Source organism: Cygnus atratus, chromosome 6 (genome assembly GCF_013377495.2).
Source record: "Cygnus atratus isolate AKBS03 ecotype Queensland, Australia chromosome 6, CAtr_DNAZoo_HiC_assembly, whole genome shotgun sequence".
Taxonomy (NCBI): domain Eukaryota; kingdom Metazoa; phylum Chordata; class Aves; order Anseriformes; family Anatidae; genus Cygnus; species Cygnus atratus.
In genome coordinates this window covers 34,136,828-34,159,066 of record NC_066367.1, presented here as the reverse complement: position 1 = coordinate 34,159,066, position 22,239 = coordinate 34,136,828, and the positions used below count along the sequence as shown (strand labels likewise).

The 22,239-nt window shown below is 40.8% G+C and overlaps 1 protein-coding gene across 1 annotated transcript in view; it reads right to left on the bottom strand.

The window, feature by feature from the left end:
* Positions 1-22,239, bottom strand: part of THSD7B (thrombospondin type 1 domain containing 7B) — a 263,133-nt gene that overhangs the window by 9,987 nt on the left and 230,907 nt on the right. Inside the window, exons 18-21 of the mRNA XM_035556107.2 lie at positions 11,401-11,542; positions 9,938-10,053; positions 9,684-9,801; positions 3,720-3,865 (exon numbers count right to left, since the gene is read on the bottom strand). Coding sequence (XP_035412000.1) covers positions 3,720-3,865; positions 9,684-9,801; positions 9,938-10,053; positions 11,401-11,542 — 522 coding nt within the window. The remainder of the gene's footprint in view (positions 1-3,719; positions 3,866-9,683; positions 9,802-9,937; positions 10,054-11,400; positions 11,543-22,239) is intronic.

The following is a 22,239-nucleotide window of genomic DNA, read 5'->3' as shown; positions in this document are numbered from 1 at the left end:
GGAAAGAGGATGAAACATTGCTTTTATACAACCAAGGGAAATGCTACTTTGAATCACTGGGCAGTAGATTCTTTTAAAGTAATGGACTTCATCTGCAGAACAGAATGGCTCCTACCAAATACATTTATTCGGCAGTATGCTTGATAGCAAGAATCTCAAGAATGGCTCTCCTGTAAACACATGGCACCATTTTCATTTTCTCCATACCTTTTCTGTTGCTGACGCACAGTGAAGTAGAAATAGAAGCGTAACTATTTGGGTTTAGAGCAGTTGCTAATCAAAAGCATCTTAGAGAAATATTAGTGTAGATTTACCATATGCAGCCAGATTTCAAGTTTTTAACACCATGTTTCATTTTAGTCAGTATGCAACTTACTCTTCTAAATTACTGTTTCACCCCTGAAACCTCTATAGCGGCCTGAGATTAATGGTGTGTGAATAACTCATGCGGCTGTCAATTGGGTTAGAGTTCTTAGAAATTGCTGGTGGAAACAGAATTCAATGTGGAGAAAATTCCCCGTGGAAATGGGCACTAATCAAACTGCAGTCCATTCGCAGCTCAGCGAAGTGGCTCAAGGAACGGCTGAGGATTATTGGAAAGGACAAAAAAATTGTGAAGATACTTGTTCTTTTACAAACAATACATAAATATATAAGTATTTCTATACATATCAATGTATTAATAGTTATGTAAATGCAGACACAAATAAAAAGAATAGATTAAAAGAACACATTTTTGGTAATCTCCATTATAAAAGTTAGCATGCCTCAAAGCAACATTCTTCATCCTTCTATCATGAAATATTGGCAATATATTCATATTTCCAATATTTAGAATAAGTAAATATAAATCATGGACTCTCAAATAAATCCAAAAATAAACGTTAGCTTTTTAACAGTGTTTTCCACTTTCTTGCTTTCATTCACGACCTGAAATGCATTTTTACAATGAATTGAATGCATTTAAAAGATACAATGTCATCCTGTCATTTACAGAGGAAAATGACACTGGGCTTTCTTGATATATTTGGCAAGGTCATAAGCAATGCAGGAGCAATGCATTAACTTTCTTATCATCCTAAAAATTATTCATGTCCCCAAAATTATACATTTGAAGACCTAATTAATAGGTGTGGAATCAGTGGAAATTTGCTGCAGTAATGGCACAATGAGGATTCGGTGAGTAGCTGCTAATCAGAGGAGCATTGCCAAGGAGATGATCAAATATTCAAAACTCTGGGGATCAAATCTGTATTGTAAGTGCTCTTCCTTGGGAGGTGTGATGATCTGAGGTTTGCACAGATTTAGCCTCTGCCTTTCGAGTCACAAGCTCCTTGCAGGAAATATGCAGGGACTTGACTTCCAAAGGGTCCAGGTCCATTTGAATTCCAGAGGTCCAGGGATTTGACTTCCAGAGTTTCATGGTCCGTTTGGCTGCACAAATTTCTACATTGACCCTTTGGATGATTCAGAAAAGCCCCTGGGTTCCCTAAATACAGTCATTCTGGAGGTAGGGTCCCTCCAGGAGCACCTGCACAGAGCCTCTACGTCTCAGCCCTGCACCCCAGGAAGGGTCCTTAGTCTTCTTATGAATGTTAGGCAGATAGTGCTTGATAATGTCTAGCTGCTTGGCTTATATTCTGTTAATGGAAAATTTGTGAACTCTGTCATTCACTGCTAATATTTTCCTTTTTTTTTTTTCACTAATCAGTGTAAAACACTTCAATGAGAAAATGATTAATGTAATGCAACCCTTTAAGATTAGGTGTATTGACCATTTTCCAGGTTCTGCACCCCTTTGAATGCAGCAGAAATGCCCAGGTCTGCTGGAGGGGTGCCTGTGACATGTGCCTGGAGAGCAGTGTGCTGATTTACATACTGTGAAAACCAGCAATACAAAACACTTAGCAGGCTCTACTCCTAAACATGCACACACCTTTAATTATTCACATGAAGTCAATTTAACAGTCCTTCTACAATTAAGAAATGCAGTCTCAGTTATCTCATAATACAAGGAAGAAATATTTTAGCTTTATAACTAATTGTCCTGTTTATATTACCCCAGGAAAACTTTTTCACGATATGCATTTTGGTCTTACCATATGATGTATTTACCTTCTTTCACAAAGCATCCTTGAAAACGTGACTTCTGAAAGCTTTCTTTAGGAAGTACACATAAGCTTCTTTTCCAGAAAAGCACAGGAATAAATCACCTTGTATTTATGAACTACATTTAATTCCAAAGAACCTCATTAAAGAGAGCTGAACATCAAAAAAAAAAAAAATCTCCTCTCCAAAACAAAGCAAAGGGGTGAGAAACTACAACACAGTAATTTAAGAAGAGAAGCAGGCTCTATCTCACTGCAAGCACAGGATGATATCTGGCTTAGAGGAGGCTGTGATTACTTGCTCTGAGCTGAAATGTAGCTGGGTTCTGGATGGTGCACATTTTTAATTTCCATGATGTGTTATTTTTCTGGAATATGCTAGGGCATTAATTCAGCTTCCCTACTAATTCTTTTATCAGCTATGTTAGCTCCTATCCTTGAAAGTCTCGTCCCTAATGTTTAGCAGAATTTGCTTACCTTTGCTGGGCAACATATCAGCTGAGGATGTTATACATAAATAAATACTGCATGCAGCATACACAAAAGACCATATTCGTATCTTTCCTTAGCTGCAATGAGTTGCTGTTTAGCACAGGAACCAAGAAGAAAGGTGACCCTAAAATATATTTCCAGTTCTGTGATCTTGGGCTGTCCAAAGGCTGTAACACTCCACATTTCATTTACAAAAAGCTGGGGAAATTCCAGGTATCTATTCTGCTGCCTGCAGCATTTGCTACAGGTCCATTGACTGCACCCAGACATCGAGCAGACATAGAGGGCAGATCAGAAAACACAAGGGATGTGTTTTCACTTCCATTACTGCCTTCAATTTCCTATATTTGACAGTCTGGAGAAGCAGCCACAGACCTGCGCAGAGGTCCCATGCTCCAGGATGAGGCAGGGCGATTCTCCCACCAGCACCTCAGCTAAGATGGCTCTCAGCAGCCCAAGCAGGCTCCATTATGTCTGGGAAACTGCAACATGAAAGATTCCTGTCTGCTTAATCTGGGTTACCAATTTATCTGGTTTAATATAGGAAACATGATCTAACAGCCAAGGAGAAAGTAAAAAGTATAGGGGGAAAAAAAAATCAATTCAAGCCAGATGCGAGTCAATGGCAGGGAGAGAATGACAGCCGCGGTGCGGAGTGTGTGGGGAGCTGAATCCAGCCAGTCCCAGGTTGCTCCAAAGAAAGTCACACTGCAGGGAAAGTAAAAGCCAGCATTTCATACAGCAACACTAGTGCACTGGAGACCTTGCAGAGAAAGACCTGCTATATGGTACTTTAAAAAAAAAAAAAAAGATAAAATAGATGAAACTCTGGAAACCAAGCGTATCTATTTTCTTGTTAGAGTTACTTTATATAATTAAATTATAGGTCACCATGACTATGCTTGCTCAAGCACATTTACCCCACAAATCTTCTTTAGTACCTCTATAAGCTCACAGTGCTTGAACCCGTACCACTGTAAATCGCCGCTGACGGCCAGGAGATCGCGCGCGCAGGTTTACGCTCCTGAACTTCCCAGCCTTAACACGCCTCTTAAACCTAAATCAATTCCGCCACCCCATCCCCGTTTCGGCGGCAGCAGGCGTGGACGCGAGCCCTACCTGGAGTCTGCAGGGCGACCAGGGGCCGAGCCGCCAGCCGTAGCAGGGCTTCACCGGGCAGCTTCTGTGCTGGGCGAGCTGCGCCGGGCAGGGCCTGCCCTCGCCCGCGGCCTGCAGGAGCACCGCGCGCCCGCGCACCATCTGGCCTGGCGGGGAGAGGAGACACGGCGCGGTGAGAGACGCCCGCAGGAAGGAGCAAAGGCAGATTTGGGGGCGAGAAGGGGGTTATCATTATTACAGACTCATTTCACAGCCATAAACAAAAAGCCATTTTTAAAAAACAGCACAAAGCGATTATTCAGGAAGAGTATTTAGACGATACGGATGCAATTGCCAAGTCTTCCGCTCCGTGATGCAACCACTGATATTTCTGAACATGGTTTTGTACGTTTTCCAAACACGTTATTTGTTTGCACAACACATTTAAATATTTGACTAAATCCTGATTATTAAATATGGCCAGAAAATAATTCCTACGAAATCATCATTTCTAACATTGTCCATTCAATATGTTTCCAGAGATTTTTAACAAATGAAATTTCCTTTTTATGACCAATTATGTGCATCTAATTTGAAAACTGCAAATACTCTAATGGCTATTACCATCCATAACCACTTCTGCCATTTCCATTAAAATCCTATTTATTGTTGGTGAAAACTTCCTCAGCTACTGAATAGAAAAAGCAATTACGTTACTACTTTTGAAATAATAAAACTGAATACATTCATTAAAGTTACAGCAATTCCATTTCCTTCTCCTTTGCTGTCCATTTACGTCCAGGAATGTTTTCACTCAAAATGATTCAATTAGAATCCGGGCTCCAATTAAAAAGAAAAGTGAAAACAGCCCTTATGCAACGCAATGCATGAGATTGTGCTATGGATAAAATTTCTGCCTTGCCTTTCAGTAGACGGGGATTTGAGAGGCAGCTAAAAAAAGGAAAAAGGACTCGGTAATAAGAGCACACACATGCAATGAGACAGATGCAGGCCGTAATTGCTAACTCCCTGAGAAGGAAAGGGAGGAGGTTTTGCTGGGAAGCGCTCCGCTTGTATGGCAGTCATTTAGCTGCAATCTGGAGTACAGGTGAGCCCGTGCTGGAAGCAAACACCCCTGCAATGTGGGGATGCCGTGATAGTCAGCCAGAGCCTGCTCGCAGCGATTTATGGATGCTCTCTTTAATTAACTGTGCTGCAGCTGTGCTTAGGGTACGTTTCTAATAGCAGCCATCGTGAATGTCTACAGAGCAGGGTTTCCCACAAAATTTTAGGAACTAAAAATTAAAAGCTCACTCGCCTGAAAAATGTACTGACATATCTTAGCGAGCTCTCTTCCCTTTCCAGTACTCTTCCCCTGTTCTGACCCATTGAATTCCATTTTTAAACCCATTTAAACCAATTTTAAGACTTTTTCCTTTTCCAGGTCTAATCCTCTGGACCGGGGGAGTTTGTAACAGAAGTGATGATAAAAGCTCTTATCCACATGGCTGTGCATTCAGCCATCACAGAATCAGATACATTAGGAGGTGGAAAAATCCCACCAGCTGAGAGGAAAGGAGAGGTAAGAACTCCTGCGGTGCACCAGGCGCCAGAGCTGGGAGGAAAGCTCCTGGTCCGCTGATGGTGCTTGGGGTGTATTAATGTGGAGGGGGGCTGCAGCTGCCTCCAGGCCCACATTGCCAAAATGCATCGTGTCACAGCACCCTGAGGGAGAGCAGGTGGCTCATAACTGGTCTTTGATAAATCTGCGCTGGACTGAATTTGTCCGATTCTTCTCGTTTCTTGAAGTGACCCCCGAGAGGTGGGGCACAACAGCAACGCTCCCTCTGCTTGCACTGAGGTTTGGGCAATGTGCTCCAAAAGGCTAAAGGAGGCAAACAGGAGACAGTCCAGAGAAAGGCAACACACATACCAAGGTATTTGTAAAACAGGAGAATCAAAGACAGGGAAGTGATTTTGCTTACCCCAGAATGGGAAGACATGAGAACCAGCCCCTGGCATGTAAAAGGTTGCTGCAGCCAGCAGCGATTTGCAGTTCGTAAAAATTAGGCCAGTTGTTAGGATATAGCTTTGTGGATTCTGGGGACTGGTTAGTGAGGGAAAGGGCTCTTTGGGAAAGCATGGGAAGCCTGTGGGTGCAAGGGTTTGGGGAAACAGGGCCGGGGGTGCCCTGGGGCAGCAGCTCAGTGCTGAGCCCCTGCAGGCACCGGCTCTGAAATGGCAGCGGCAGAAATGGAGCGCTCAGAGATTTAAAAGATCTGATCTCCTTAGGAGGGGCTGGAAACCCTGAAGTATTCATCAAGCTACTTTAATTCAGGACATAATTTCCTTTTATGCTCTCTGCTTAACAACTTTCTAACAAAATGTAAATGGGAAGATCAATGAACAAAACCCATGATTTTCCTTTTAAGAGGAACTAACAACCATTCTGTTTTTATTTACATTTTATTTTCCTGCAGTCTGTTATCCAAACCTTTTAAATTCACTCCATTCACAGTGGTCAGCTGGTGTCTGACTTGTTTCTCTCTCCACCGCTTTCTTTCTCTGCTGTGAATAAATCATTAAAGAAATAAATTTTGTCTAAGAAATTTTGTTGAAATCTCCCTTGGGCACAATCACTGCAGTGAATTTCTTAAAGCTCTATTGCTTTTTTTTTCCTCACTCCATAAACATTATCTAGGTGCTCCATTGCCGCTCAAGTAGCAGAAAAACTCCACCTGTCTTTACTTTCTAAATACCTTATTTTTTACTGCCTATGGAGAAAGGAATCTCACTGCATCTGAAATTCATTTCCTTTTAATGCAAACGCTGGTATAGACAAAGCAATCCTAGTTATTTCTTTAATCTCCCAATTAATTTTACCTTAACTTTCCAATGAATTAGCCGCACATTTGTTTCCTCCACTCTGCAACATCAAATGGTATGAAAATTAAGACAAAATGTGTGCTGAAAATTGGAAATAACAAGTATTTACTTGGGGGTGTTTACACGGCAGTGTGTTCAACCCTGGGTAACTCAGGTAAACCCCAAAATTTATCTGATGAGGTCACTTTTATAAGTGACGAGGCACAGGTTTAGCTAGTTTTATACTAAAAAGCATATCTGTTGGACAACTTGAGAGACATCATCCAGGACCAGAAAACGTTTACTTAGAAAAATACAACAGCCTTGTGCATTCATTTGCCTCAACAAAGGAAAAACAGCGTGCTGGGAGTTACCTTTCTCCAATCTTTATCCATGATCTTTTCCAATAACTTTGTTTCAGGCCTTGGGAACATCATGCATTAACACAGTACCATACATCTTTTCCTAATTGCACGGCAACTGGTATGAGGACCCCTGATATATAGCACCATACCAGCATAAAGCCCAAGCCAGCACCCAGAGCAGACGCTGCCCAGAACCACAGCTGCAAGAGGCAAATATCTGTTACACATCTCTGCAGGCTCAGCGCAGGCAGGCAGGCGAGATCTACTTTACTCATCATCATTTATAAAAATCAATATATTCGCCTTTGGCTGCTGTGTACCAGAACCATACGAGATGTCAGTGCCACGTACACAGCAGCACAGGATCATGTTTAAATGCATTGTTCCATAAAATAAAACCTGAGCAAGAAAAAGATACTATCCATTAAAATACATCACAGCAAACCAAGTTACTGGAAGAGACAGACAAAATAAAAATGTTAGCAATGTTGCTTAAGAAACACATGAAAGCATACATCCAGCAACACTAAATTTTGATCTGAATGATATTTAAATTATGTTTCCCTTTGAAGTCACTTATGGTACTTCAACAGGCCCTTCACATGCTCTCTAAGAAAAGCCAGAAAAGCAGAATATTATTTGGAGTGAACGAGGAAAAGAGTGGAGCTAGTAACAGCACATGCAGATGATTTGCTGTGAATTATTTCTGAGAAGTGTGCATTTAAGTCCTACATTTTAGCTTTATCAAAAAGCAGGCAATTATTTATTTGGCAAAAGGAAGCAGAATCAGTGTTTATTACAGCCTATTCCCATGGCTCGTTTATTGTCGTCCTTTGGTTTTCTGTGTCTAATTTGAGGTTTAATCCTATTCTCACAAATGCCAATGAGAAACTCATGGTGATTTTGAAGGTATTGCTGTGTGGGAACATTCAGGTGGGAAACTCACGCAACATTCATCTGTGAAGTACCACCTGTAGGTGAGTACATAATTAATGACTTCTCTATTATTACTATCATTAGGTAGTATCCAACTGGAACATAACGAAGAAGCTAGCAGGAAAGTGGCTCAGTTTTTACTGTTGGAACTACACAAAGGCCACAGCTGCAGGATTGGTGCTTAGGTGCCTCCATCACGTGTGATTGATATCAATGTTTAAAGCTGATTTCACAGATGCTTATCTTCTGTAGGTTCACAGAATATTTGAATTGTATATCTACAGCCCGATCTAGCCAGTTTTCTAGCTAGCTATATAACAGACTTTTGTTCTTTGTGGACCAGAAGTGTTTGCACTTGACCCTGTGGTTTAATTATCTTTAATGTGGTTTGACACCTACAGCAAGGGCACTCACAGGAACAGCTGAGGTCGACTTCTGCAGGGCACTGGTATTTTCAGCTGGCTCAGGTCTCTGCAGAAGCCCAGCTCTGACTTAGGACATGAAGAAAGTATTTGCTCCTTAAATGCATTAGAAACCATCAGGCCTTTAACCAGTCTTCAGGATTTGGACAATTATTTCAGGATCAGGAATACGAGGCATACCTCTACTTGAGTAGTAGCGCATCCCTTGCGGACTACGTAATGCGAGTGCTCAGGATAAAAAGACCTTCACGCATTACATAGGATGAGCTGCTCTGTTAGTCATGCTAAAAACCATAAAGAAGTTACAACCTGCTTTTGCACATGTTACTCTGTTTATTTTAGTAAGTGATTGAACACTCACAAAAAAGTTTAAGTTCATTCAGCAAAATCCATCTAAAATGGGTTTTGAAGAAAAAATAAAAATTGGAATTAACAGTATTTCTAGTGTGTTGTTGTTAAAACACTATGAATTATTCATTTATGTTGAGAGAGTACTACTTCATGAAAGGGTTAAAAATTCAGCAAAGAAAGAACACCACTAATCCAAATATTAAGCTTCCCCTGTAACATGCTTTGATCTCTGAAATCCATCTGAAGGGATCACTTTGTGGAAGTTAAGAACTTTTTTCTTTTTGACCTTAAGTGAACTCGATTCAAATACACATTATGGCTCCTGAATCTCGAAGCCATTACCTGTATATGCGATGCACATTACAAGCCTGGGAAATAACATCATGAGTCTATTTTGAATATAACCTTCAATGCATTTCCTCATGATAACACTGAAAATTTTCTTTAAATCATATAGCAATAAGAAAGGCCTTAATTCTTTTACTTTTTATATGTAGGTAAGCATTATGAGCTACAGAAAACCATGCTAAAGATACTGGAGTAATAAAAATACTGAGGGAGCTGTGGTTACAGGATGGAAGCAGAGGCACATACTAAATCATGAACCATATTCTTCCTGTTTTTTTCTTCAATCTAATATAGTTATGTTCCTAAAAGTAACTTCCTCAAAGGATTTTTATTTACTTATCTATTTATCACGAATCCTGTAACTCCCTAGCATTTCTGCTAGCTCTGAGCACTCCCTGTGTCTCAGGGGTTAATGTTTCCTATGACTGAATTCTGAGAGTTTAAATTAATTACTAAAATAATCCTTTGGGCATCTATCTACTTGTTCCCTAAATTGCATTATTCACTTTGGAGTACTGTGAAAAGAGCCTGCTTTGTCTCCAAAACCCTGCACCTCGGGAACTTGAGTGTGTCCATGTCTGAAGGGCTTGGTGTGAACCAGAGTGCCTGGTCTCTGGTGTAAGCAGGGCTGGGGGTGCCATCCACAACAAATTTTGTGGCGTGGGGTGAACAGGGCAGGAGGATAGGAGTGGACTCACCGCCAGGACCACACGTCTGGGAGCACTGTGACCAGGCCGACCACGCTGAGAGCCGGCAGTCCACCACGCATCCCACCAGGCACTCGCTGCTCATCTCTGCGGGCTTCTCCAGGCGACGCTGTCGGTGAGCAACAAAACACACACGTTAAGCCTTAAGAAGCCCCGGGGCGACACTGTGCCGCATCGGGCATAAAATTAGGAAAATCAAATTAATCTTTGCCCATTTCCCCACGGCACGTGGCCTTGCTCTTCACCTGCTGGCAGTGCTGTGCACTGACCGTCCGCCCATCGCTGCGCACACAGCTCAGGAGCCGCCTCCTAACTCCTCGCCCGCACGTCGCGTTCTCGCTGAGCTGGCACGTGCTCCAGTCTGCGGGCACAAGACAAAGGACTCGGTATGGCAGGGCACTACTACAACTCACTTTTTACCTCTATGAACTCAGCACACGAGTCGTCTTCTCCCAGTCCTTGGCTTCACCACGTTAGCTCGTATCAAACCCAAGAAGAAAACCCACAAAAGAAAGTTGCTCTTAAATAAGAGCAGGTCTCTAATGAGAACTTTGTTGCTTCATGCTCAGATATCCTTCAACAAAACCAGTACATCAGAGGGCACAGAACACTGTTAAATGCTGATTAAGTGTGTCAATTAAACCCAGCTGGCGCATTTACAGGGCTGTATTGTCTGAAGCAAAATTTCACTTTGATAGCTGCGGAAGTTTCTGACAAGCAACTATAATTTCACCTATTTCTTGTCTCAAAGCAAAAGCTTTCCATTATTTGAATGAGCTCTAATACTCATGAACTAAAAACAGTATTACTAGTAGAAGAAAATTCTGGCCAAAATACAAGTAAGCTAAAACAAGCCATAAAACACCATTTAAAATAAGCAGAAACCAACACAACTACAATTTCCATACGCCAAAAACAAATCAGGAGCATACAAGAGGAAAACCTATTACTTTGTGTCTTCCTCCTTTGATAAACATGAACACACAACTGATCTTCATTTCTGAAATATGATCATAAAAAAAAGGCATCATCATCATGCTGTCTGTGCTTCTAGGGATTTCTTTCAAACAGGCTCGGCTTATACTCAGATATTACATTTTCTCCAGCTCTATTCTCACTTCCCAGCAGCCCACAAATTCACCTCAGATCTTCTTTTAGGATTTTTTCTCAATTATCTGAGCTAGTCAAAACAAAAGAACTTTCTCTTTGTTAGTTCGTTTGAGACATATCTAACTACTTCCGACTAAGGTGCTAAACAATGTATTTTTCTCTCAGTATCCTATGCCCACCCATATAACCTCTTTTGCCTTCAGATCAGACTGGTTTTGGTATTATTGCCTTCACTGGAATCACACCGATGTTACATCCTCCTGACCCAGCAAAAACATGACATCCCATTTACTTGTTTTATTTCCAGCATGCCTGCAATGTTAACTCAACTACTAAAATCATGCATTTACCCATTGACCTGTAAAAATGTACATATGTAATTAACGTTAGTGAAATTCATGATGTTTACAAGTAATTCTTGTAATGTCAAGGCTTTAACCAACACAACAAGCAAACATAACTAAAAACACAACTGGAGAAAGTCTTTAAGGAGCTGGGTCTTTTATGCAAAGACACTTAGAAAAGCAGAACATCAGCTTAATGTGCCTTGTAATTGGTGTCCCTTCCTGCAGAGAAGAGATCGGAAAATTATACCTACCTGTTAGATTGTACTGATATTGGAAGCAATTTTGGTTAAGAATACATGGCTTCACTTGCGAATCTTCAGGGCAGGGCTTGGTATTGACAGAAGACCTCAGCACTTGTCGAGTTCGGGTTTGCACAACATTTGGATCACACACCTGTACACAAAAGGGATGGACAGCGCAAGAGAGTCTAGTAAATCACACAGACACTGACTGCTGCGGCCGCCACATGCAAGCACACGGCCACACTGAGTGCGAGATAACCATGCTGACAACAAGATGGGGTGACTTTTCAAAGCCTGTGATATCATATGCCAATGTCAGGCTGCCTATAATCCAGGATTGGTGTGCTCACATTTTAACGTGAGTATGAGCCAACGAAGGCCTGTTTTCAGTTGTTCTGGTGCATCACAACCACTGTAAATGTTTGTTTTTACCAGCCCTCCATCCTTATATTTTTTGCTTTTCATTTTGGTAGCAGACTTAGCAATAGCGACCAAATGCTTCCAGCCTCACAAGGAACATCCCCTTCTTGTAGAGGACAGCACCTGGTCATCCCCACAAATCTCCTCCTGCTTGCCCCCAGCAGCACGAGAGACATCTCTGAAGGCACACGGAGGCACCACCCAGCTCTGCCTTTGCATTTCTTAAGTTTTCCCTTGGTTTACTTAATCTTTAGATGTAACATAAGCATTGGCTGGGACATGGAGAGCACTGTGCTGCTGCCAGTGTCCCCAGCCTGGCTGTCACATCCCTATCTCGTGCCGAGGAGAACAGCCTGCATCGGGAGGACAGAGTCACAGCGCTGCAGATTAAATGCCTGTGGCACCAAGCAAGGCTAATTGGTGGTGAGGAGCACTACAGACAGCTGTTTTGTCTCATTAAATGAACTCATAAAAAAGTATAAATAGGCTTGCTCTGAAGCCAGGGTGATTATGGGAATACGTAATAGCCATTTGGACTTGTAAGGCTGGGAGGGAAAACCAGCCCCAAGGATGTGGGCTCTGGCCCACCGAGACTCGGCAGAGCTTTCCTACAGTCCCCCAAAGCAGTCATGGGCAATTGAGAGCAGTCCCAGCGAACCTAATGGCAATGAATCCCTATTAAATAAATCCCTATTATCCAGAGCCATTTACTGAACAAGACGACCTATTTAATTCCTAACAGTCTCTCATTAGGACTGAAGATTGCTCAGGAACAGCAAAGTAAACCAAGAAAACAATGCATGTAGAAATATGTTTTCATAAGTGCTTGGGAATTTTAAACATTATTTTTCTAGAGAGTATTTTAAATACAAAAAACAGCTAACAGTTTAAAGCCACAGGCTTATTATTATGCTACTAATTGCTGGCAAACACAGAACCCTGCATGGGTGAAAGTACGGATAATTTTCGTATTGTGAATATTAAAGAGAAATGTCATGGCATTGCAGCATAAATCTAGATCTCAGACTGCTGTAAACTGGATTAGTTGCACAGATGACAGCATAACTAAACAGAATAAATACCAGGATAAATAGGGAAAAGGTCTGGTCCAGTCTGAAAACTGAATTGTCAGGGCCTATTTTCCTTATGTGTTTACTATGTGAAGGAAATTTTATTATGTCCTCATGCTGACAAACACCTTGTCAAATCATTTTAAATGGTAATCTTATTTGAATATCCATGCTCATCTAAAATAACTAATTGTTCTCAATTATCCAAAAATTAAACCTGTGCTAAGCATTTACCAATTGTTTACTGCCTTTTCCACAACTAATCTGATTGCTCATCCTCACAGTGAAGACTAATAACTTAAATGATTTGCCAATTGAAAAAAAAAAATCAAAGAGGGTATCTCAGTAGCTACTCCTAATTAATGTTTTTCTGCAGTATGTTACCAAAAGGGAAAAAAAAATCAATGAATGTTGTGAAGGAAGTTAAATTCGTGCCAGTTCCAAAATACCTGCCTTTGCTCCCTGTCAAAATAAGAACCTGTAGACAGAAATAATGCATAATTTATAGATAAATAACTGCTCTTAATAAAAAAGTATTTTCCCCCTGTCTAGCCTGCATCCTGTTCTGCGTGGTCACAGGGCACTGATGCAGCACTGCACTGCGTGGTTCCCAGAGTCACACAGCCACCGAGATGTACTGGCTAGCCAGACAATTTTCCCTCTCAGATGTCCTTTAACAGTGAAGCAGCCCCGACTCCAACAGGTCGAAGTATATCTTGTGTTTGCCGGGATCCAAACAAACAAGGAGTTTACTGCAGCTCTGAAGCTGGCATTCTCACCGCGCTGATGAGCCACCTTGTTCAGAAGCCAGGGCTGATACGATAAGCTACCCACTTTTACCTGTTTTGAATAATAAAGAATCTCTGTAGGAAAAGTGTTCATTTAATCAAGCTGAGGACATGGGAAACATGCAAAAACTCAAAGTCTGCAAACTGTAACTAATATCCTGTAATATTATTTGTTGAATTTCCCTTTACGTCAATTGAGAAGTCAATTTAGTTTTATAATTGATTTTCTGGCCTTACTCTTTCAAGTTAACTATGTAAAAAATTGAACCAAATATTTATGGAACTGAATAAGCAGCAGGAGGGAATGACTTGCAAAGGTAAAGATGAAAGCTGGAATTTTCAAAGGAGCAAGAGGGAGCTGAGTATCCAGCCACCATGTAATCTCAATGGGCTTGGGTGCACAACTCCTGCAGGACCCCACAAAAATCCCAGGCTGGAAAAATTAAATATTTACTGCATGACAAAGAATAAGGAATGGCTTAGGAGACGCGAAGTAGTTAGGTGATGTGAACAGTGAAAATTAAAGAAGAGGGATTATTTCCAGTGGGAAGATACTGAGGGTATTAACAAGAAATAAAGAAGAGAAGCGTGTCAGCTGCATAGCAGGAAGAAGATATGTCACCACTGCCATCACTAACAGCAGCATGCATCTGGTCCTGAATTTAGATCTTAAAAAATAAAAGAGAAAAAAGAGAAAAAGATAAAAGAGAAAAAACAATCACCACTGACTGCACATTACATTGTTAGGAGGTAGGACAGGAACGATATTACCAGCAATATTACAGAAAAGGCAGCAAAACAGAGTAAAATGATTTGAGTAATTTAAGTAAGCAATTATCACAGAATTAATTAAGATCTGGGCAAGTCTGGAGAAGGGGTTAATAAGTATTCTTACAAATGAAGAAAATAACAGACAACTTGACTCTTCAAAAACACTGTTCCATATGAAATAGCAAAGATGCCACTCCAGTGACAAGTGGAGTTCCTCAGGAGTTGGTATTGGGACCGGCACTGTTTTACATCTTTGTCGGTGACATGGACAGTGAAATTGAGTGCACTCTCAGCAGGTTTGTTGATGACACCAAGCTGTGTGGTGCAGTTGATACACCGGAGGGAAGGGATGGCATCCAGAGGGACCTGGGCAGGCTGAGAGCTGGGCCTGTGCAAACCTCACAGAGGCTCAATTGAGCCTGGGGTTCAACAAGGCCAAGTGCATGGTCCTGCACCTGGGCCGGGGCAATTCCAAGCACAAATACAGGCTGGGTGGAGAATGGACTGAGAGCAGCCCTGAGGAGAAGGACCTGGGGGTGGTGGTTGATGAGAAGCTTGACATGAACTGGAAGTGTTCAAGGCCAGGCTGGATGGGGCTTTGAGCAACCTGGTCTGGTGGGAGGTGTCCCTACCCATGGCAGGGGGTTGGAACGAGGTGGTCTTTAAGGTCCTTTCCAACCCAAACCATTCTGTGATTCAGACATATACTTCAAGACTGGATCTGCTCTACCCCACTAGGAATGAATGCTTCTTATCACAAGCATATATAAATTTACTTTTCTTTTTTTTTTAATAAATAAAAAACACTGTGATTCAGCAATCCTTTATTGAGTATCTTCATTTCCAACTCTTCTCCTTCCATTAAGTAAATGTTATACTTTCAGAGACATTATTTTACTTCCTGCTGTTCCACTAATAAATACTACTTTCACTGATCATAGATTAAGCTCTTTATCATTATTTTTACATTAAGTTGGCCATTCCTTCTTGTAAGCAACTAGTTTGTGCTTAGCATCAGCCAATGCTGCTTCTACAGCAGAAACACAAGGGAAGAGGAAAAGGTGCAGCCACCACCACTGTTCAGAGACTGGCAAGTACATACAATAGAAGTATACAATAGTGGGAATTTAATTTTGACTTGTGTTTCTGAGATCATCTCCTTACAGTCACATATTTATTTTTATGCCTGTGGTTATAAATCCTGTAACTAGGTTCCACAGCTGGAGAATTTGGCATGTAACAACAGGCTTAAATTGGGCATCATAGGAAATCTTCTTGCCCAGACATTGGAAGTCAAGGTCACAGACTTAGATTGAAGTGATTTATTAAGATAGATTTAGACAGTGTCAAAGCCAGGAGATAGTTGAACTGAGCTCAGTGCAGAAGTCCAGGCAGCTGCTGAAGCTCTCCGTATCACGCATGTGCAGAGATCGCTGATTTGTGCTGGGGTCCAGATGGAGCAACTCTTGCATACAGCTCAGGTACAGGAAACAGGAAAAGAAGGTGGGTTCAAATTCTGCCTCTAGCTTGAGTGTAAAAGGCCAGGTCTTGGCTCTGGAGACACCTCCAGCAAACTGCGACGAGAAGAGCTGTGGATAGCTGGCACCTATGCCTGATCTTCCCAGGAAACAAAGGCTCTACTTTGCCAGGGGGCTGGTACTACCAGAAAGACAGCTCAGTCTTGCTTCTGCCTGGGGATTAGGAGAGTTTGATATCTGCATGGCAAGTGGAAAACCTTTGTCTAATTTCTGCCTCTATTCAGCATAACTGAAACCTACTTCCTACACCACCCAGGCTATACATAGATTATAGATTTCTGGATCAAAGGAGGAGGATGAATACGGGTGCTAATTGGCCATAAATATAAGAGAGGAAACAAGAAATTGACATAGCTGTGACGCATGGAAGTAGAAGGTCAGAGGCCTGGACAACTTTAAGGTCAGGCACTAACCAAATTTTGGACTTAAACTTCACAGACTATGTTGTTTGCTGGATTTAGTCTAGATTCTTCCTTGATCACTGTAAGCAACGGAGTGTGTGATTCAGGACAGTACTTCCTTTGATATCAGTGGTATGAATAAACTTAATTTCTGGATGGAAGTAATAACAGGCACGTAACTCAGGGCACTCATTAATATCCTACAGCATAAGGACATCATACACAGAGTAAGTTTCTTTACATGTATAAAAAGACTGTCCCAGACATTTTCGGTGTTCTTTTCTATGAAGCGTGAAAAAGTTGAGTTAAAGCCAAGGATCTGTAGACCAGATTATATAAACAACAACAGAAACAAAATATTCTGAAGCAACAGGAGGTACATACCACATTAAGGGAGGAATGAATTGGCATCTTTGCTAAAGAACCACTCACTTCAGAAATTATAAAAGCCATTTTCTTCGTTCTATGGAGGAACTCTTGGCACTATAACTACTGTATTTTTAGTATTTCTCTTAGCAAGATACATTTTTCTACCGTGACCACTTGCCACTACTCTAACCTAATATTAAAAGTGAGGGATACAAACATACACAAAGAATGTACCCAGACTTTGGTCCAGACAATAATAGAACAGACAAAGCACAGAAAGTTTGTTCTGGAAGAGAAGGACACTAAAAAGAATAAAACTGTAAAGTTATGAATGCTAAGTTCTGAGTAAGGGTTGTTAACATATTACACATCAATATATACTATCAGACCTTTTTTGTGATAGATTTAAAAAGCTGTCCATTGATCCAGGCTTTCACATGCATCATAGTTGTACAGCACAAAGGTTGTAACCCAGTAGAAAGCCCTTTAAGCTGTTTAATTTATCAAATAGCTTGTATAATGCATACTGCACTATAAATAGCTGGCCACATTATATTTAACAGGCTATTCATAATGAAACATGCAACCTCAAACTAAGGTAAAAATGCGTTGGCAGCAACACGGTTTGACTATTTTTAACATTGCAGTGAACCATTATATTGTTCATGCAGATGTGGATATTTCAGAACAATTTAACAAGCCATTTAAAATAACATGAGCAGTCTTTTGAAATTAAAATGCATTTGCGTACATTTTCTTTTTGAGATGCATCTAAGTTCTGAAACATTACCTGCATCCATACATAACCATTGTTTTTTTAATCATTGTTAAAGATGAACAAAGGTGAATAAAATGAAACAATGAATCTAAAAAAAAATACATCAGTAGATAACTTTTTTTATAAGGCTATCCAAAAAAAAATCAAGTCACAGCTATGCATAAGGAGCAGCATATGTTCTTCCAGGAAAGCCTTAGACTGGCATAATTCTTATCCTTCACCCGAATGAATTATCCCTTGGTCTAGAAATTCAGCTCTATGCAAGCTTCATTCTTCAGTCCAACTTGCATGCTACAGGTCCTCTGCTAAATCTACAGTTGATACCTCCTGAGTGATATTGTAGACTTCAGTAATGTTTGCAATAAGCCACAAAGTTTACAAATGAGTCGTAAATTTATTTTCCAGTTGGCTCAGAGGGAAAGCATTTCCAAACCGTTATGACTCAGACTCACACCTAAGACCAAAGTCACTACACCTGTGAGTCAGCTGTATTGCCTGGTGCCACTTTTAGTATGAGCAGTTATCTGAATACTACACACACACCACAGATTCAAGAGAATAATAAATCAGTTGCTACAAGTCCTGAGCACTGTACATAGCTATTGATCCATGAGGAAAATGCTCACTGAAATAGAGACAGCTGTTCTCACTTGCTTGACATGTAACCTCCTATAATTAACTAATTTCAAACCTCTTAGAATTAGCTGCTAGAAATGCCAACAGCTGAGGCAAACAAGAAGGCCACTCTGATCTGATAGTGGGGCTGTGACTGCTATCCACATAGTAGCAAACAGCTAACAAAAAAAAAAAAAAAAAAAAAAAAAAAAGGAGGTAATTATTTCAGGGACTTGTAGCACAACTCGCATATTAACTCATTTTAAGAATGCTTTGATGAATTCAATTGAAGTCAATTAATTACATTTCCAAGTCAGATGAATACAAAGTCAAGACACTGCAGGTAGTGCATGTTATTCGATAGCTGAATATTTAACAGAGATGATAGGATTTCAGTTTCCAGATTGTTTAGCTGGGTCTTTGAGCAATCAAGTGATGATGTCTGGCTGAACACGCAATTGTAGCTGGAACGAATATGAAATCTCTGAAGCAAAATGCAAGTCAATCCGATTTGCTCATGATTTTTTTTTCTAACTAACTAGCAAGCTTCAAACTGATATTTTAAATGCCTTTAAAGCTTGGTATTTAAGTTACATGAATGTTACTTAGCGACAAAGAAGAAAACTTTATGAACCAAAAAACAGCCTTCAATCAGAGAGAAAATCATTCTGAATTTAATTCTTACAATAGAGAATACAAGAGTAATAGGGAAGCTTTAAATCAATAATTATGAGTTTCTTGAATCCAGTAAAGAGACAGAACCTCAAATGTAACCTCAAGGTATTACATTTCAGACAGCTGCATTTCTGGGTCACAGCAAAGTGCCGTTAGAGGAGATATTAAAATTTATCTTTGTGTAGCAGTGTAAAACAGCAGTATAATCAAGTTGCAAAAATTGCAATTCAATTGGAAAATACACATAAAAGATTTTTGGTAGTATCTTAAAGTACAAAAGAAGGCCCCAGTAACACCAATATTTAAAAGCAAAAGGAGCCAAAAATGTAAAAGGAATACAATAGATGTTGCATGTTTTTGTAGAAAGAAGTATTGAAGCAAATACTTCCTATTGACAAAGCAGTCGCCACCTTTATGACTCATTGATTTCAACATGATTCAAGATCATTTACTATCCTAAAAGTGGAAAATCCACATGGGAAGAGTATTGCTACAAGATAAAACACTAGTAATAAAGTAATACCCCAGAAAGTATCCAGAGTACAATGACATATTGACAAAAAAGGTAAACTGGCTAATCTAAAAGGCCTTTTTATATTCAGCTGATAAGACTTAGTTATTCTGCTATCAGGATGAATTTATTATCAACACTATAAAATTGGAGCAGAGCACCAAAGTGACTAGAAAAGAATTCTCCCATGGCCAAAATCTTAGGTAAATATCTTGAATCAAAGAGATACTCAGTCAAAGATGATGCTGAAATTGGAGTTGCTCATTTCTTACAAACTAGAATTTGTCAAGTTTCATAAATCCTCTTTATCTCCAGTAAGCCAAACATGGCCAGAGATACAGGAGGATTTCCCAGGATGCTCTTTGGCAGCTGCCTCACAAGAGTGCTACAACTAAAGGAATGCCAACTATTTTGATATGAAATGTAAATGTGCTTGAAAAAGAGCAAAAAGGATGTCTGGTTTGTCCTTTTCATTTTGATATGATGTGATCCTGCAAAAGTTTCAGGTTACTTGGGGAAGAAAAAGGAGACATACTTAGGAAATGTATTTTCAGCGAGTATACAAAAAGTGCTTTATACATCCTCTGAAGACAGGCATTTGTTTCCAGCTTGGGATGAATCAGAATCCATGCAGGAGTTTGTCAACTACAAAGCATCATTCCCTCAAAAATTGAACAGGCAGCCCTAATGAGCTAGAGGTTCTACGTATGCCAACTTACTGATGTGGTTTTTGGGACTCCATGGGAAGAGACGATGCAGGCCGGAGGCACAACAGGTCTGACCGAAAGACTTAACAAGAGATTTAGCTCCAGATGCAAAAAAAAACACTCTTATATTTGTGTGTTTATATGTAGGGTCTCCAGGCAAGGTCCAGGTGCAAGCTCTCAGTTCAAGTCAGCGGAGCTACTCAACTGAGAACATGTAACCTTTCCATTAAAGATGAAACTAGAACCTCCATAGACTCCATTGCTTTTGTAACTCTATTATTGACTGTGTCCACCTGTTTGTGGCCATTCTCCGAGACTGCCTTTCCCTGTTGCTACTCAGGAGGCTGAAGGATGCTTCAATCATCTTGGTGCTGGCAATGCCTCACTCCTGGACACACTATACTCAGTCTCCACTCCAACATACTGGCACCCATGCACAGAATGAACATGAACCACTGCCATGGTTTGGTCATTCTGCACGTACAGCAAAACCCTTGCTTGCCTTGGAGTTGTTAAGCACCTGCAGCATGGGAGGGACTGTGCTGTGTGGTTCTCTCTTAAAACCAAAGGAACACAAACAGCCTGTGTAGCTATAAAAGTGAGACAGCACTGCTGTAAACTCTTCAAAGGGAGGGTTTTATTTGTCCATAAAACTTCAAGCTGTTTATTGTTTCGTATCTGGGCAGCACTATTTAAACACATGCTCCATCCACACACAGTCATCTCAGTTTCACAACAAAGCACTGCAGAACAGCTTGTGAAAGCATATTGTTCAGTTAATTGCACTGGCATGCAGGCACCCTCACATTAATGAATTAACATCTACCATGGCAAAAGGATGTACAAGGAGACACAGGGACTGTGGCACTTGTCCCTGCAACTGCCAAGAGCTATGCTGCCTGATGGAGCGCAGCCCACAAGTTCTGGTCATCCCTTTTGTGCTTCTGTGGGCTACAGAGACCTCACCATTGCTGAAAAGGAGTCTTCAGGCAAAAACTCACCGTGTCTTAAGGATATTAGGATGTTTAAAGCAGTCCTTCATGACCAACTGACTGCCAATAAGGCATCTGAAAAATACCCACTGGCCTTGAGGATCTCTGCATTAGTTTACTGCATACTGAAATGAAGAAAATCTGTTTTTGGAAACAGGTTAATGACAAAGAAACAGCCCAACCACAGTGGGACTTTGAAAGGTATCCAAGCATCCGTATTGGTTGCAAGAGCGTTGTACTTCATCAAAGCTATGCTGCTCAGGAGGAGGTAAATACAGGAAATGAAACACAAGATTTTATTTGACATATTCTTACTGACTATATTGATAGGCTACACAAAATATTATGGAAGGAAATTACCTGTGTCAGCAGTAGTATAAATCCCTGTCCAATAACCACTAAGACTTTTGATAATGGCCCTGTTAACATAGGGGCAATGAATTTATGTTTGTCACTTAAATACATCAACCAAGTCTATTACACAAGCCCTTAGATTAAAGTTGGCACCTATTCAACACTGATCAGAGAGAAACAATAGGTTTCCAACGATGTGCCTTGAGGCCAGAGTGTTTTCACAAGACAGGATTTGCAGGTTCTTTCCATCTTGCACACTTAGAAAAACTGAGAACATTTGGCAGTTGCTTGAGTCCCTGCATAATTCACAAAGTTTCAAGTATTCAGTGACAGGACAAATTATTCAGGCATCTTGCTGCCATGCCCTTCTGTTGCTGTTGCCTCAAATCTTCCCTCAAGGTTTTAGGAGGAGGAGATGCTGGAGAGAAATACTGCCTTTTTGAGAAGAGAAAGCTGTCATTCCCTCTGGCCCAAGACCTGTTCAGAGGAGTGCCACCACCGTGGGAGATGTGCATCCCCCAGACAGCACTCCCCTGAGACTAATTCCTGACACAGACAGCCCTTAAGTGCAACTACAGTGCTGATCCCGTCACCTGCTGTGCTTGTTTGGGTCCTTGCCTGTAGACCAGGTTGAAGGATGGGTTGAACTATCACAGTAATACCTCTGTGTGTTTTACTAACTAATTTTCTATAGCTCAGTCTCTGTAGAAATACAAAAATCTCCAGATTGGCCGGAGGATCCATTAGGCCTGACCTCCCTTGGAAAATCGTTTACTTTGTTGTTAGAAAATTTTCTCACAGAGTGATTGAAGGACAGAGAAAGATGCGTGAGGAACATTGCCCTTGGAACCACAGCCAG